The sequence below is a fragment of the Gymnoscopelus braueri genome (assembly GCF_963280865.1).
Source record: "Gymnoscopelus braueri genome assembly, chromosome: 11".
NCBI classification, from domain to species: Eukaryota; Metazoa; Chordata; class Actinopteri; order Myctophiformes; family Myctophidae; genus Gymnoscopelus; species Gymnoscopelus braueri.
In genome coordinates, this window is record NC_137613.1 from 172,501 (window position 1) to 190,849 (window position 18,349).

At 36.7% G+C, this 18,349-nt stretch overlaps 1 protein-coding gene and 1 long non-coding RNA gene across 4 annotated transcripts in view; both read right to left on the reverse strand.

Annotated features, from left to right (window-relative positions):
- rab42a (RAB42, member RAS oncogene family a) overlaps positions 1–6,139 on the reverse strand; it is a 7,169-nt gene extending 1,030 nt beyond the window's left edge. For both annotated transcript variants that reach the window (XR_013934007.1, XM_080441942.1), the window contains exons 1-2: positions 5,587–6,139; positions 1–2,736 (exon numbers count right to left, since the gene is read on the reverse strand). The exon at positions 1–2,736 is cut by the window's left edge. Coding sequence is in view for 1 of the 2 variants with exons in the window: in XM_080441942.1 (XP_080298068.1) it covers positions 2,289–2,736; positions 5,587–5,801 (663 nt within the window). In the remaining variant the exon portion in view is untranslated. The remainder of the gene's footprint in view (positions 2,737–5,586) is intronic.
- A 1,775-nt stretch (positions 6,140–7,914) lies between these two features.
- On the reverse strand, positions 7,915–15,718 carry LOC308095170. Of its 2 annotated transcripts, XR_013934036.1 has the most exons (8): positions 15,570–15,718; positions 12,628–12,670; positions 12,297–12,359; positions 12,046–12,117; positions 10,032–10,071; positions 9,757–9,816; positions 8,308–8,754; positions 7,915–8,192 (listed from the first exon to the last, which is right to left on the reverse strand). It is a non-coding gene; the product is annotated as an uncharacterized lncRNA (long non-coding RNA). The 2 variants fall into 2 exon arrangements; XR_013934037.1 differs by having other exon boundaries at positions 7,915–8,754.
- Positions 15,719–18,349: the final 2,631 nt, after the last annotated feature.

Here is an 18,349-nt window from a genome sequence, read left to right on the forward strand (position 1 = left end):
AGGACCCATGGGGGTCCCTGGACCACACTTTGAGACCCACTGGTGTAGCAGAGCCTTCAATAGATCTCCTATGGGCTGAGGGCGGGGCGAAGAGTGTCACTGTGTTTAATGAGCCTCACTGTGGAGGCTCCTCACTGGCAGGTGAGCCAGTAGGGTACAACAGTACATCCTCCCGGTGGAGGCTCCTCAGTAGGGTTCAACAGCAGTGGCAACACAACAACGTGTGGAGGAATGAATGAATTAACTGACATAACAACTGCATTACATTGGGAAGAAGAAAAGGGTCAATAAAGCTGTAAGTCAAATAGAAATATTATGGATAAGAACAGAAATAATATATCGCTTCCTGCATCCATGGGCCCATTGTAGTTTATGTGATGAAATGTAATTAAAGCCGGTATTATTGATGTTATAAAATGTAATCAAAGCCGGTATTATCGATGTTATAAAATGTAATTAAAGCTGGTATTATTGATGTTATAAAATGTAATTAAAGCTGGTATTAAGCCCACAGAAGCTGCATTTACTCTCATGCAAGTGGACGTCAGAACAAGATAGGATCATATTGTTTGGATGAGATGTGTCTCTTCTTTTCTTCTTCAATATTACACATGCTAATAGTTTTAGAAAATGATATTATGATGTTCCTGTTTCTATTAGCGCAATAATACAAATACCAAGATGGGACTGGTCTTAATTATTAATTATTATTAATAATTTTAATTTAAACTGGACTAGTTTTACCTTAATTATCTATCTGTCAGAATAGACCTTACATAACTAGAAATAATATATATTTCTTTTACAAAAACATTACTTAAGCTATTCACAAAATGATGTAAAGTTTGAATCATTTTGGCATGAGTGCACATACAGTACAGATTACAGATTACAGATTACAAATTACAAATTACAGATTACAGATTACAGAGTACAGAGTACAGATTACAGACTACAGATTACCGTAGTAGGAGGATTGTTTAGATTCAGTAACATTTAGGGACTCTAGTCTGTCAATCTGACTGTTCAGTAAGCTTTTTAGATTTGATCTGAAACATTTCTACATCATTTACATCATTTACATAAAGACTGCAGACATAACAAACATTTAGTTTGACAGACAGAGCCTGTCAAAAGTTCATTCTGCCTCTACAACAGTAGGGCTCAAAGTTACACCCTTCGACCCCTTGACCCCTTGACCCCGTCACTCTGTGTCTTCTGATACACCTCACGTCTTCAGGTCAAAGGTCATACATGTGCTTCATATTTAGGCGCACAGGGGGAGGAGCTTACTGTTGCGTAGGGTTAGGGTTAGCAGGGGGTGGAGCTTACTGTTGCGTAGGGTTAGGGTTAGCAGGGGGTGGAGCTTACTGTTGCGGTGTGTTGGCGGCTTTGAAGCGTGGAAAAGTTGCTTCAAAAGCGCGGCTTTTGAAGCAATAGGACAGAAGCTCCGTGCGTTCGTTGACCCTGCACACTCGGCAACCATTTTTGGCTTGTAGTTTTTTTTCAGCAAGATCAACACTCCGACGTTAAGTAAAAAAAACTACAAAGTACCACCATTAACCGGGAAGACAACATGGTGAAATGGACACGTCTGAACGTCTCCCGCTTGCGTTAGCTTAGCTACGTTAGCTTAGCTACGTTAGCTTAGCTACGTTAGCTTAGCTATGTTAGCTTAGCTACGTTAGCTTAGCTACGTTAGCTTAGCTACGTTAGCTTAGCTACTGGGCTGTAGAAGCACATGTGTGACCGACGGGCCTAAAGGCTTACTTTTTAACAGTTCCCAGGAGAACAGGATACACCAGTGGTTCTCAAAGTGGATTTCAGGGACTCTCTGGGTTCTTTTGGAGGGTTCTAAATGGACCCTTACAGGTCTGTAACTCTGAGAGTGTACAAATGGAACCAAATGGACCCTTACAGGTCTTACAGGTCTGTAACTCTACACTGTCAGAGTTAAGGGGAGTTTGAGAACCATTGGGCTACAACAACCACAAGGTGAGGGAGTGATGAGTCATCATTACCTCATCATTACATCATCACCATCATTACATCATCACCATCATTACATCATCACCATTACCTCAGAGAACGGAGACACTGTGAGGTGAGCTGCTTTGTGACAGACAGACAGACAGACAGACAGACAGACAGACAGACAGACAGACAGACAGAGGGACAGACAGACAGACAGACAGACAGACAGACAGACAGACAGACAGACAGACAGACAGACAGACAGACAGACAGACAGACAGAGGGACACAAAGGACCGGAGGTCAAAGGTCAAGTCAGCAGTGGCAGAGGCCCTTCTCGGGCGTGGCTGCCACCATGTGGTCGTCCTCCTCAGACGGGTAGAGCACCTTGGCGGTGAGGCCGCTCTTCACGCCGTCCCAGCCGTCCCTCGTAGCGATCTGCCCGTTCCTCATCAGCTCGTAGATGTCTCTGGTCAGCAGCTCGAACGCTCGCTCCACGTTCACGTTGCATTTGGCCGACGTCTCCACGTAGCGGACGCCCAGGTCGGCGGCCAGACGCTCCGCCTCCTCCCGGGTCACGCGGCGCTCGGCGGCGCCCAGGTCACTCTTGTGACCAATCAGGATGAAGACCATGAGGTGAGGCAGGATGTGCTGGCTCACCTCCTTATGCCACTCCCTCACGTGCTCAAAGGTCTTACGATTGGTCAGGTCGAACACCAGCAGCCCGCCCACCGAGTTACGGTAATACGATGTGGTGATGGATCTGTTGATGGATCATAAACACAATCCTTTATTATACAATATATATATATATATATATAATAGTTTATATATATTATAATAATATATAATATTATATTATATATTAAACAGACAGAGAGAGTTATGGTAGTACGATGTGTTGATGGATCATAAACACAATCCTTTATTATACAATATATATATATATAATAGTTTATATATATTATAATAATATATAATATTATATTATATATTAAACAGACAGAGAGAGTTATGGTAGTACGATGTGTTGATGGATCAATAAACACAATCCTTTATGACATTTTGCAGTATATGTATATTATATAATATATATATATATATATATATATATGTGATATATATATATCACAGTATATGTATATTAAGTATATCATGTACAGTATACGCCCACACACCTTTATATCATGTGTAAATATTATAATTAGTTGTTTGTATTCTTGTTTGATATCCTTTCCCCCCCCCTTCTTCTCTTTCTTTTTTTTCTATAGAAATAACGATACGAAACATACATTAACCACTTCAGCACTATATACATTTAGGCCATTTGAAGCCGATCTACAAGCTCACAACGTATCGTAGATCTGTTATATAAAGATATAGATCTGTTATATATAGATCTGTTATATAAAGTTATAGATCTGTTATATAAAGGACAATCTTCAGGTGGTCTGTGGACAAATACGTGTAAATTTGCGGTCCTTGACATGAAACTGTTCAATCACTGGTTTAAACAACATCAGGAAGCCTTGCAAATAATCTACACTTTATAAACAATATAAACAATGTTTATAAATTGTTTATCTACACTTTATAAACAATATAAACAATGTTTATAAAGTGTTTAGTTACACTTTATAAACAATATAAACAATGTTTATAAAGTGTTTATCTACACTTTATAAACAATATAAACAATGTTTATAAAGTGTTTAACTACACTTTATAAACAAGCCCTCCAAAAAAACGACCCATATTTACAAGCGACTTTTCAGAAAAACAAGCCCAAAGTCGCTTATAATAAGCAGACTTGGCAACACTGGGTTAAACGTATCCATGCACATTTTATTTCTGGGAAATCCCTCATAAATGTATTATCTATTCATCATCTATCTATGAATTGAATATATTAAATATATTATTAATCCCTCACAAACGTATTAGATGTTATTTTTAGCAGTTTGAGAGAAATGACTTTTTTCTTTAGAAAAAGGGAAGCAGAAGTCAGAGAAGAACAAACAATGAGAAGAAAAGCAGATCTGAAAGCAAAGACAAAAGGTTTTACATGAATGGATCTAAACAGCAGGTCACAACCATGAGAGATTAATATTATATGAAGATGGTAGTAAAACAATATATACTAAATGCTAAATCACATTAATATCAATGTGTTGTGCTGTAGTCAAATGAGGCCATATTATAATATTATAGATGCTTATTATATCTGGAATAAAATCAATGAATGAATGCTTTGATGAGTGTATGTTTGTCCTTCTATAGAGGAGGCCTGGCTCTCTCTCTCTCTCTCTCTCTCTCTCTCTCTCTCTCTCTCTCTCTCTCTCTCTCTCTCTCTCTCTCTCTCTCTCTCTCTCTCTCTCTCTCTCTCTCTCTCTCTCTCTCTCTCTCTCTCTCTCTCTCTCACACACACACACACACACACACACACACACACACACACACACACACACACACACACACACACACACACACACACACACACACACACACACACACCTATAGAGGACTAGGCCTGCTAGTATCATCATAATATATAATAGTGTATTTATGATGCTAGTATCATCATAATATATAATAGTGTATTTATGATGCTAGTAGCATCATAATATATAATAGTGTATTTATGATGCTAGTATCATCATAATATATAATAGTGTATTTATGATGCTAGTATCATCATAATATATAATAGTGTATTTATGATGCTAGTATCATCATAATATATAATAGTGTATTTATGATGCTAGTAGCATCATAATATATAATCGTGTATTTATGATGCTAGTAGCATCATAATATATAATAGTGTATTTATGATGCTAGTATCATAATAACAATAATAATACAAAAGATCATAATAAAATAATACTGATGCATTATGCTAATTCATCAATGGATCATAATAATTGGAGGAGTCTGGTTTAGATATTATAGGAGATATATTTATATTACATTTATGTGTATATTACATTATATTTATATTACAATACAATTAACATCTATATGGTTACAGCCTAGTTGTTATATTATATTGTTATTATTATACCTGAATCTCTCCTGTCCAGCTGTGTCCCAGAGCTGTAGTTTAATCTATTATATATATTACATTACATTACATTACATTACATTATATTATATTATATTATATTATATTATATTATATTATATATATTATATTATATTATATTATATTATACCTGAATCTCTCCTGTCCAGCTGTGTCCCAGAGCTGTAGTTTAATCTATTATATATATTACATTACATTACATTACATTACATTACATTACATTATATTATATTATATTATATATATTATATAATATTATATTATACCTGAATCTCTCCTGTCCAGCTGTGTCCCAGAGCTGTAGTTTAATCTATTATATATATTACATTACATTACATTACATTATATTATATTATATTATACCTGAATCTCTCCTGTCCAGCTGTGTCCCAGAGCTGTAGTTTAATCTATTATATATATTACATTATATTATATTATATTATATTATATTATATATATTATATTATATTATATTATATATATTATATTATATTATATTATATTATATTATATTATATTATATTATACCTGAATCTCTCCTGTCCAGCTGTGTCCCAGAGCTGTAGTTTAATCTTCACTCCAGGTTCTATATCTAAGGATCGGGCGTAGAAATCCACTCCCACAGTGGGATCCGCTGCATCGCTGTAGATCCCATCCGTGAATCTCTTCAATAAAGAGGATTTACCCACCGTGGAATCTCCTAGGAGGATGATCCTGAACTGGTACTGCCATAGGATGTCCATATTATCTATATATCTCTCTCTATATATATATATCTATATCTATATCTATGTCTGTCTATCTACCTATCTATGAATCTATAAATCTATTATAATCATATGAACTGGTACTGCCATAGAATGTCCATGATGGCATTATCTATCTATATCTATATCTATATATCTATATCTATATCTCTATATCTATATCTATATCTATGTGGTTATTCTGATAATAATAAGCGTCCATGATGCATTTATGATGAACCTCTCTGGTAGAAACAAAAGCCTCTCCTTCTCTCCTCTCCTCTCCTTCTCTCCTCTCCTTCTCTCCTTCTCTCCTCTCCTTCTCTCCTTCTCTCCTCCTCCTCCTCCTCCTCTCCTGGCTGGTGTAACGTGTTTATTAGAAGAACAGAAGCTTATAATAAATCATAATAATAAATCATAATGAAGGCTGTCAGTCAGAGAACAGAATCGTTGCTCCTTTCGTTTTTGACGTCTGTGTTGTACTCCGTCGTACCACAGTATGTGTCACTTGGCCAAAAAAACAGAACAGATCTACAAGCTCACAACGCGTCGCGATGCGACGCGTTGTGAGCTTGTAGATCTGTATCTATGGTCCATAACGTTAGAAGGAGTTCTCTATGGGACGCTATGGGACTCTAGAGCTTTAGTTTGAACCACAGGCTGCGCAGCCTCTTGTCTTTAGTCACTAAAATAAATACTCTTTCTCTATTCACTAAAACAAAGAGTGTTTTATGGAGTCTAAAGCCTATTCTACTCAGTGGGAACACCCCCCCCCCTCCCACGTCTAAAACACACTTTATGGACAGAAATGAAAATATTTCACCGGAAGGAAAGATCTGGTCAATAGAAAAAGTTCCATTAACCAGATCAGTAGGGGGCGCAGTGGAGCAACCAAAACGTTTTTTCCTTCCGGTGAAACACTTTCTTTTCTGTCTGAAAAGTGTATTTTAGACGTGAGGTGGAGGTTCAGAGTGTTCCCACTAGTTAGAGTAGGCTTTCAACTCCATAAAACCCTCTTTGTTTTGGTGAATAGAGAAAGTGTATTTATTTTATTTACTAAAGACGAGAGGCTGAGCAGCCTGAGGCACCGGGTTTGAGGAGAAAGAATAAAGAGTATCATAGCGTTAAGGACAACTCCTAACTATGGACCAGAGCTAGTAGGTCGGTTATTTTCAAAATATTTGAATACATACATATTACCTTGTACAACGGGACATTCTGCATAAAAGGTACTTTTGGTACTTTAACCAATACTTCCAATACTTTTACTCAAGTACATTTTGAATTCCGGACATATACTTGTAAATTTAAACATTGCAGTATTGATACTTGTATTACTTTGCCACTGATACTTTTATTACTTTGCCACTGATACTTTTATTACTTTGCCACTGATACTTTTATTACTTTGCCACCACTGCGGGAACCAGTGAGTAGCAAGTGAATAATGCAACATTGTGTCACTGTCAGTGATCCAGTAAACACTGAACCCCTTACTGATCAAATGCCCCCCCCCCCCCACCCTGTGTCAAGATTAAAGTTCCCTCATTGATAAGGATCAAAAACAAAGGATCAACAGATATAATACACATATATAAATATATATACATAAAATACCACTAAACTAATATAATGCAATCACATCTCAAACAGGCACAGACAGATACCACTAGAGGGCAGCACTTCCCAACAGAATCAAACTAATTCTTTCCAAATTAAACTCACCGCCAAACTCTTGTATTAAAAACTCCTTCAAAGTCAAACCCAGGTTCAGAAAATCTAAAAAAAGAATACTCCTGTTGCTCTTTACATAACATCCGTTTTTTAAAGGTATAACAAAGTATAGGCTCGGCCGGTGGTGGGTTAACCAGATATTAGGAGGATTTCAGTTCTGAAGAACGATGCAAGATACTTTAGATAGTGTTATATAAACAGTCCGTTTACCACAAACACATCTTAATATAGCCTTTTATATATAAATACATTCCATTTACTATGAAAACATCTTAATATAGTCTTTTATATATAAATACATTCTACTTACCATGAACACATCTTAATATAGTCTTTTATATAAATACATTCTAATGAACACATCTTAAATCCAGTCTTTACAAACACATCCACTTAACATGAATCAGAGGAATGAGAAAAAGGAACTAAACTTCAAAGCTTTTATTTAATCATGGACACAAATACAAACTTCAGCTGCAGTTATTGTTTCAGCTGCAGTTATTGTTTCAGCTGCAGTTATTGTTTCAGCTGCAGTTATTGTTTTTATGGAAACAAACGATGGAGCTTGTTGCACAAAAACTAATCGCCTACTTTTATAAAACCTGATTAGTGAGCATTAAGATGTTCTGATACCATGGTATCAAACATGAGCATCTGTCTGTCCACCTGTCATATAAACTATATATATATACATATAATTATGTATATATACACTATCTGTCCACCTGTCATATAAACTATATATATACATATAATTATGTATATATACACTATCTGTCCACATGTCATATAAACTATATATATATACACACACACACTATCTGTCCACATGTCATATATACACATAATTATGTATATATACATAATACATTTACACTCTGTCCACATGTCAGTCTATCTGTCCACATGTCAGGATTTAAAGGCATTAAGTTCTGACAAGATGTTTGGACTGTAAATCAGCACATCTTTTAATCAGATTAGAGTCTAAATAGTCGTTTTTAAACATATTATAATACATTTAGTCACTGCTCATCTCATACAGATGAATGAATGGGTTTTAAATTAAATGGACATCCAGCCTTCAGGGAGCATACTGATGGTGTAAAGTAATTAAGTAAATCTACTCGAGTACCCGACGGTGAAGCTTAATTAGAAAAACAAGGATTCAGATCAATGTGGTTTAGTGGAGTCTTGATGGGTTTCAGGACCTCTGAACCTACAGGAACAGAAAGAGGCATATTAGTACATTATAATAATAGTCATATATACATTAAAGGTAATAAATAGGTTCTGATCTCAGTCCCATATCCGCTAGTTTCATCCAACAGTCACTAGAAAACGTATCATCATGGATCAGAATCATGTAGATTAAACTACAAACCTTACATCTAGATATTTAACAGATTAAACTACAAACCTTACATCTATATATTTAACAGATTAAACTACAAACCTTACATCTAGATATTTAACAGATTAAACTACAAACCTTACATCTATATATTTAACAGATTAAACTACAAACCTTACATCTAGATATTTAACAGATTAAACTACAAACCTTACATCTAGATATTTAACAGATTAAACTACAAACCTTACATCTAGATATTTAACAGATTAAACTACAAACCTTACATCTAGATATTTAACAGATTAAACTACAAACCTTACATCTAGATATTTAACAGATTAAACTACAAACCTTACATATAGATATTTAACAGATTAAACTACAAACCTTACATCTAGATATTTAACAGATAAATATATAGATGTAAGGTTTGTAGTTTAATCTGTTAAATATATAGATGTAAGGTTTGTAGTTTTAACAGATTAAACTACAAACCTTACATCTAGATATTTAACAGATTAAACTACAAACCTTACATCTATATATTTAACAGATTAAACTACAAACCTTACATCTAGATATTTAACAGATAAAACTACAAACCTTACATCTAGATATTTAACAGATTAAACTACAAACCTTACATCTAGATATTTAACAGATTAAACTACAAACCTTACATCTAGATATTTAACGTAGGGCCAGATATTTACACGCCTACTTCCTTACAGGATTGTTCACAAACAAACAGCTGATCTACAAGCTCACGGCACGTTGCATCGCAATGAGTCGTGTGCTTGTAGATCAAACAGCAACGTCAGAGGACAGGTTGAGAGAAGCAGCTGTAATGAAGGCCTACTGTACCTGTTGTTCACATGGTCATCCAGACATGGCAACCCTCCATCACCCATGGATCAGGATCTCCTGTTATAAAAGATTTACATTTTAATCACATGGTTTTATAACATGTTGGTCATGTGACATTTAAACATGTTGGTCATGTGACCAGACATTAAAACATGGCTCAGTAAAAGAAGTCGATCATTACTATTCAGTGAGGGCAAGTTTATCATCATAGCCAGGTTATAAATATCATTATTATTATTATAAGTGACATGGATCAGTTAAAACATAATGACCTGTTATTGTTCATCTCTTATCAGCATCATGACCTTTAACCTAGAAGACCAGAGACAACATTATAACATCTAGTGATTACAACCTTAAAGGGATAGTTCATCCCAAAATGACTTTCCTATCATTACACCCCATGGAGTCTTTATTCATGGAGATGATTTAGTTTGTCTCTCATTCCTAAAACAATAATTTGATGCTCGTGGCGGCTCCGGTAAGAGACTCCGAATTCAAGGCTTTGTGGGGTGTAATGATACACTAAGAGTGTCACGATACTCGATACGTATCGAAATGAACCGAAAATGACATTCGATACAGTGTATCGAAATCAAAAGCCGTATCGCGATTCAAGGGATAATTTTTTGCATGCCATGCGCACATCCGATGGCGCGTCCGGGTGAAGCCATGCTCGAGCTGCTGTTGTGTTTCTCCGTGCATGTGTGCTTACGACGGGGGAGAAAAAAAAGACAGGACGAACCCATACACACCACAGAGGAGTTTGGAGGAGACAGACAGCTGTAGCGTTGCGTCTGTACTTTACATTTCACCATGGCCACTGCTGAAGCCAGCGATGGTGATGATACACAAACGGAAGAATTGGAAAACCCTCCCGCTTCCTTTAAGTCAAAAGTCTGGCTATATTTTGGCTTCCCAGTGAATTATGAGGGCACCCGACGCGTTGTTGACAAAACGGCTACCGTTTGTCGATTACGCTCCACATTGATAGTTGCTCCGTCTTCTCTTTTTCCCCTCTACACCTATACCTCTCGGCCAAAAATAGACGATCTACAAGCTCACAAGGCCTCGCAGCGCGTGGCGTTGTGAGCTTGTAGATCTGCTATTTTTGGCTAAAGTTCACCTCAGAAATGGGATGGGGTTAAGGTAAAAAAAAAAACTGTTGAAGACCCCTGGCTTAGCTTATTATTCACATGTCTTGTTTGTTAAAGCTCTTATCTGTTTAAACAATGTGAACATACTTTAAGATGTTTAAGAACATGTAGCCAAATAACAGTTGTCTTTGGATCCTTTTTTCTTACATGTTCAACTTTGTATTTAGATTTTATTTAGTTATAGAGCTTCACAAGAATGTTGTTGTTAACTCATCTTAAAGAAGAATCTGAAAATGACAGTTGTTGTAAGGGCATAAAACCCTTTTCGTTGTTCTCATTTGATATTATTCAAATAAAAAGGGACTTATTGAGAAACATGCGTTTTTCTTTACAAATCAAGACAATAGCCTAAATTAATAATCATATAGCCCTCAAAGCTGAAAAAAATTCGTTTTAAAAATATATATCGTATCGAAAATCGAATCGTGACCTTAAAATCGAATCGTGGATTAGGCGTATCGTGACACCCCTGAAATACACACACACACACTACACACTATACACACTAGAGGCACCAGTGACTAGAACATAGAGAAGTGTAGGACAGTTGAGTGACAGGTAGGATATGTAGGATAGTTGAGTGACTGCCAGAGACACGGTTGTCATGGTAGCCAAAGACCACCCAGTTTATCTGGCATACTGTTGGAGAACCTGGGGCTACGTTCAAACCCTGGTCCTTAGGATAGCATGCCTACAACATATTATATTACTTTATCCTGTAGAGAACATACCAGTCCTCCATTTGGACTCAGAACTTGAACCAGAATAAGACCAGAATAGGAGTCAGGACCATACTTTATGAAACCTACAGAGACTAGATCTGTTATCCAAGGCTGCCAATAGTTTAACTAATTGATTTAAATAGATCCATTTCAGGTTTAATGTCATTAAGGCCAGAAGGTTCAAGCATCTCCAGCTTTACACGATCACAGTTATGCCACAAAGTATAAAAGTCATTCACTGTTTTGTTAATGAACACATAACAGAATAATCTTGAGAAAATATTGAGGTGCAGCCAAAGCCCTACAGAGCGACTGAACCCTAACTCAATGAGAGCAGGTTAAGGGTATAATATATTTATATAATAGTCATTTCAATGAGAGCAGGTTAATAAAAGGTTAATAACTACCTGTTGGTCATTTTGTTCTGGTGACCCAGACACGGTACCATCTGACCCCTGGTGACCCCATCATGGCTTCCCCTGTGAGAGAGTTTCATTGAGTCACGTTGGCGTCAACATCTGGACAGTTTGAACTTCATCATCATCATCATGATGATGATGAGGCTCAGTGACATGAAGTCAGTCATTATATTCAGTGAGGGCAAGTTTGTCTTCATAGCCAGGCTGACAGAAGCAGCTGTAATGAAGGCCTACTGTACCTGTTGTTCACATGGTCATCCAGACATGGCAACCCTCCATCATCACCCATGGATCAGGATCTCCTGTTATAAAGATTTATATTTTAATCACATGGTTTTATAACATGTTGGTCATGTGACATTTGAACATGTTGGTCATGTGACATTTAAACATGTTGGTCATGTGACATTTAAACATGTTGGTCATGTGACCAGACATTAAAACATGGCTCAGTAAAAGAAGTCGATCATTACTATTCAGTGAGGGCAAGTTTATCATCATAGCCAGGTTATAAATATCATTATTATTATTATTATTATAAGTGACATGGATCAGTTAAAACATAATTACCTGTTATTGTTCATCTCTTGTCATCAGCAGCATGACCTTTAACCTAGAAGACCAGAGACAACATTATGTTTTAACCTCTAGATTCATAGCATCAGGTTTATCTTCATAGCATCAGGTTTATCTTCATAGCATCAGGTTTATCTTCATAGCATCAGGTTTATCTTCATAGCATCAGGTCAGAGGTCATGTTCTTCCCCTTAATGTTGCTGAAACAGTTACTTTAAACTGAGCAGCGACCGTCGGTGAAAGACTTTCTGTCGGCTTCTTATTGACCGTTCATTCTATTAGAGAGGAACGGCTTCGATAGGAGCCTGTGTCACATGACATTTATTTACATACTGTGTCACATGACATTTAGATAGGAGCCTGTGTCACATGACATTTAGATAGATACTGTGTCACATGACATTTAGATAGGAGCCTGTGTCACATGACATTTAGATAGGAGCCTGTGTCACATGACATTTAGGTAGATACTGTGTCACATGACATTTAGATAGATACTGTGTCACATGACATTTAGATAGGAGCCTGTGTCACATGACATTTAGATAGGAGCCTGTGTCACATGACATTTAGATAGGAGCCTGTGTCACATGACATTTAGGTAGATACTGTGTCACATGACATTTAGATAGATAGGAGCCTCAGATCTAACTCACTGGTTCTGGTTTCCAAACTTTAACCCAGGACCAAAAGGGAAATCAGAATTTTGCCCTGGTCCCAAACTAGTGAAAATAGCAGATCTACAAGCTCACAACGCGAGCTTGGAGATCTGCCATTTTCACTACTTCTAAAATGTTTGATTATTTTATCTGTGAACTCATGAACATTTGTAGAAGTCTTTACAAACTTAAAAATGGGCAATTTAGGAATCAAAACACTATTCACTCTCCACCAACAAAAATGAGTCTCCCATCCCACTCCCTGTTACCCCACCGTTACCTAGGGCTGACCCAAATAACTCCAATATTCGAAGCTTCGTTCGATGGCACATGATTCGAACTTTTCTCAACAATCGAGTAATTGGCCGTTTTTTTAATTGGATAATTTTTTCTCCAAACATGTACAAATGCAAAATATAAGGTGCTTATCCGCTTGCCCCAAATGTTAACTAGGTGTCCGGAGTATTTGTGCAATGTATTAGTCCATATTTTTGAATAAAGAAGTGTTTTAATCCCGTCTGTGACCGAACGCCATTTCCCCCCCTCGTTTAATTCCTGTTTACATTGAGTGTAATTCCGGCTTTCACCGGACGCGCCCCGTCACTACCGCCCATTGGGAACTCCTGACAGAATCGGTCACAGACGAGATTTAAACACTTCTTAATTGAAAAGTATTGACTAATATATTGCACAAATACTACGGACACCTAGTTAACATTTGAGGCAAGCGGGTAAGCACCTTATATTTTCCATTTGTACATGTTTGGAGAAATACGGGCTTTACTGGTGACATTCCAGGGCGAACTGGGGGGGTGGTCGCTAAGACTCTCGTAGATACGAAAATAAAAGTCACGACGACTCGATAAAATACATTTACTACGACGTTTGTGACTGACAAATAAATCCTCTCGAATCTCCAATTGACAAACATAGCAAGTGTTCCGCTGCTTATTTTAATGCAAAAGAACCTGAGCAAACGTTTGTCAATTACTGCTGGTCCTTCCATGTCAACAAATAACTAGATCCTACCTATTACGTGGCGTAAATTAACCCACTTGTTTCGATTTAAAACTCCAGTGTCTTCCATTATTCCTGGGATTTCATCTTTTGGAAACGTTCCACCTTCCATAACCACAGTGGTAAATCCGTGCTACTTTAAGTCATACATTAATGAGAGGGGGAACGGAGCACAACATACTTAATTGCACACTGGTGTTGCATGCCGTAAATAGCAGATCTACAAGCTCACAACGCGTCCTATTCGTGACACGTTGTGAGCTTTTAGATCAGCTATTTACTGCGCACGACACCGACACACAACTAGTATAGCTCATTGGGTGTCGGGTTACATTCAGTGGGTCGTGGAGCAGCATTCTACAGCTGATCTTAATAGATCACTAACGGCGCACCGGGCACCTTCGTGGTGCCCGGTGCTTGGACCTGGTTCGGTGCCCTCCAGCACCGTTTTGACAACGGGGGGTGGGTGGCTTCAGCGCGGACCCGGTTCGGTGGGGGGGGTGCTCCGCGTTTCAATGTCGTAGCGCTCCTTTAGCAGCCCTGCTACTAAATTTCGGCGTTTTTTAATTTTAATTTTTTTAAACAGCGATTATTCGAAGTTTGATCGTTTTTTGGACTAAAACTTCGATTTCCAAAATTATAATCGAAGGTCAGCCCTACCGTTACCCCACTGTTACCCCACTGTAGGGTTGGACTATAACCCTAACTATAACCCTAACACTCCCTGTTACCCGTTACCCCACCGTTACCCCACTGTAGGTTTAGACTATAACACTAACCCTCCCCGTTACCCCAGCGTTACCCCACTGTAGGTTTAGACTATAACACTAACCCTCCCCGTTACCCCAGCGTTACCCCACTGTAGGGTTAGACTATAACCCTAACCCTCCCCGTTACCCCAGTGTTACCCCACTGTAGGGTTAGACTATAACCCTAACCCTCCCCGTTACCCCAGTGTTACCCCACTGTAGGGTTAGACTATAACCCTAACCCTCCCCGTTACCCCAGTGTTACCCCACTGTAGGGTTAGACTATAACCCTAACCCTCCCCGTTACCCCAGTGTTACCCCACTGTAGGGTTAGACTATAACCCTAACCCTCCCCGTTACCCCAGCGTTACCCCACTGTAGGGTTAGACTATAACCCTAACCCTCCCCGTTACCCCAGCGTTACCCCACTGTAGGGAAACTAATCTGTAATGCAGCTCAAAATAAAGGCTTGAGAATAACAGAAACATGACAGAGAATCAATGTGATTAACCTGTTAAATGCTGCTGTCAAGACTGTAGTGTCTTAAAGGACATCTGGTCCATGAGGTCATCAGACAGCGCCCCCATGTGGTCGAACCGGTCTTCATCCTCCATCCTGGAGAAGAATCCATGAAGAGAGAAAGAACGTCCAACACATGAAAAACCTGAAACAGAGGAGAGTCAATCTGATGTTACTGTTATATATGAACATATTAAATACTGTTATATATGAACATATTAAATACTGTTATATATGAACATATTAAATACTGTTATATATTAACATATTAAATACTGTTCATATATGAACATATTAAATACTGTTCATATATGAACATATTAAATACTGTTCATATACGAACATATTAAATACTGTTATATATGAACATATTAAATACTGTTCATATATTAACATATTAAATACTGTTCATATATTAACATATTAAATACTGTTCATATATTAACATATTAAATACTGTTATATAATAACATAACATATTAAATACTGTTCATATATTAACATATTAACATATTAAATACTGTTCATATATTAACATTTTAAATACTGTTAATATATGAACATATTAAATACTGTTAATATATGAACATTAAATACTGTTATATATTAACATATTAACATATTAAATACTGTTAATATATGAACATATTAAATACTGTTATATAATAACATATTAAATACTGTTATATATGAACATATTAAATACTGTTATATATTAACATATTAAATACTGTTATATAATAACATATTAAATACTGTTATATATTAACATTAAATACTGTTATATATTAACATATTAAATACTATTAATATGAAGATAAACACCTTAATGTCCCTCCATGTGTTACAGGTCATTATTATATTAACTGTGTTCACACTGACAGATAAAGATACAGAATAGCTTAATTATTATGGAAGACATGAAGATAAATCAGACATTTGTAGCTGATATAAAATAAATAGTTGAGCTGCTTTCAACAAAGATACAAATATACTGGATCTGTAGATCTGCTGTGTGAACACAGCTAACTAGCTGTATATGATGCTAATGTGATGCTAACATGTTAGCATCATGAGGCTAACATGTTAGCATCATGAGGCTAACATGTTAGCATCATGTTAGCCTCATGATGCTAACATGTTAGCATCATGAGGCTAACATGATAGCATCATGAGGCTAACATGATAGCATCATGAGGCTAACGTGTTAGCATCATGATGCTAACGTGTTAGCATCAGAACCATGTGCTTGGGTTCAGAACCATGTGCTTGAACCACAGCAGGTTAGCTTAGCATTAGCAACACTGCTAACCAGTTCAGTTCAAACGTAAAAGCTGCTCAAACCAACAAAAATAAATGAAGTTTAAAAGTTAAAACCTCCATCAGAAGTAATAACGCATATTATGACAAATACAGATCTAACAGGCTTTAATAAATCACATCGTTGGATCTTAAAGTGATGTTCATTCAAAGTAACGTTATTAAGTAAATAATTGTAAAGTAATGTTCACTAATAAACTAATAATCATAGAATGTATTACTATCGCATAAAGCAGTGTTGCCAGATTTAGAGAGAGAAATAAGCAACAAGGTCTAGAAAAAACGAGCCCAAAAGCAGCGACTACAGTGATCTATAGTCTGAGAGAACTTTAAACACTGTAAACACTATGCATCGGCTTTCTGAAAATAGCAGATCAACAAGCTCACAACACGTCGCATTAAGACGCGTTGAGAACTTGTAGATCTGCTATTTTCAAACAGTTCTTTGGGAGAAAAAAAGCGCATGATCCATCCATGGAGAAAGACTTTAATCTAAAGATCTTTGATTCTAAAATGTTTAAGAAACACAAAATAATTAAACTATAAGTCACTTATAATAAGCATTTAACCCTGTGTGTTCTGATAGTAATATAATAGTTAATATTCAGGTCTAAATCTCACCTCTGTGTTTCTAACAGCAGTTAGAGAGGAGAAAAAAAGGAGCAGCTCGTCTATTTATGGGAGACTAACCTCGCATCACTAGTCTGGCCCTCCATGCAGCCCGCTGATTGGTCCGTAAAAGTCACATGGAACGACTTGCATGATGGGATATGTAGTTTCATAGCTTTTGTAGTTCCAGGAGGACAGCAGACTAGGAGTGGACTCTCTTCAGTCTGATAATCAGACTAGAGGACAATTATTATGATTAATACTATGATTATTATTATTATGAATATATTAACCAAATGAATTAATTGTATGAATGACACACACACGCAATACAACATACAACACAACGTGAGCGCTTCCGATCTTTTTTCAAAATACAACCGTTTTAATTCTTAAATACTCTGTTGTACGACGGTGTCTCGCGCAGAAAATAGCCGATCTACAAGCTCACAATGCGTCTCATTGTGAGCTTGTAGATTTATTCATGTATAAACTGGTGTCATGCTGCGTTCATCTCGTTTTAATGTTTTATAAACAGAGGGATTTATTGACGACTTCCACTTGTATTTACTCCTTGTGTCCACATGAGGGCGACAAAGGCCCTTGAATATAGACAGATGAACGGAGTCAGATGTTTGCAAAGTGATTACAGTCAGTCAGTTAGTTTATAGTTATTTAATTAGTTTATAGTTAGTTAGTTCATAGTTAGTTAGATTTATAGGGTTTGGGTTAGTTAGTTAATAGTTAGGGAGCAACACTGGTATAGTAGCTAGACTATATATTATTATTTATTATTATTTAACTATTATATTAACTGTTGTAATAGTTATATACTGTATAAAC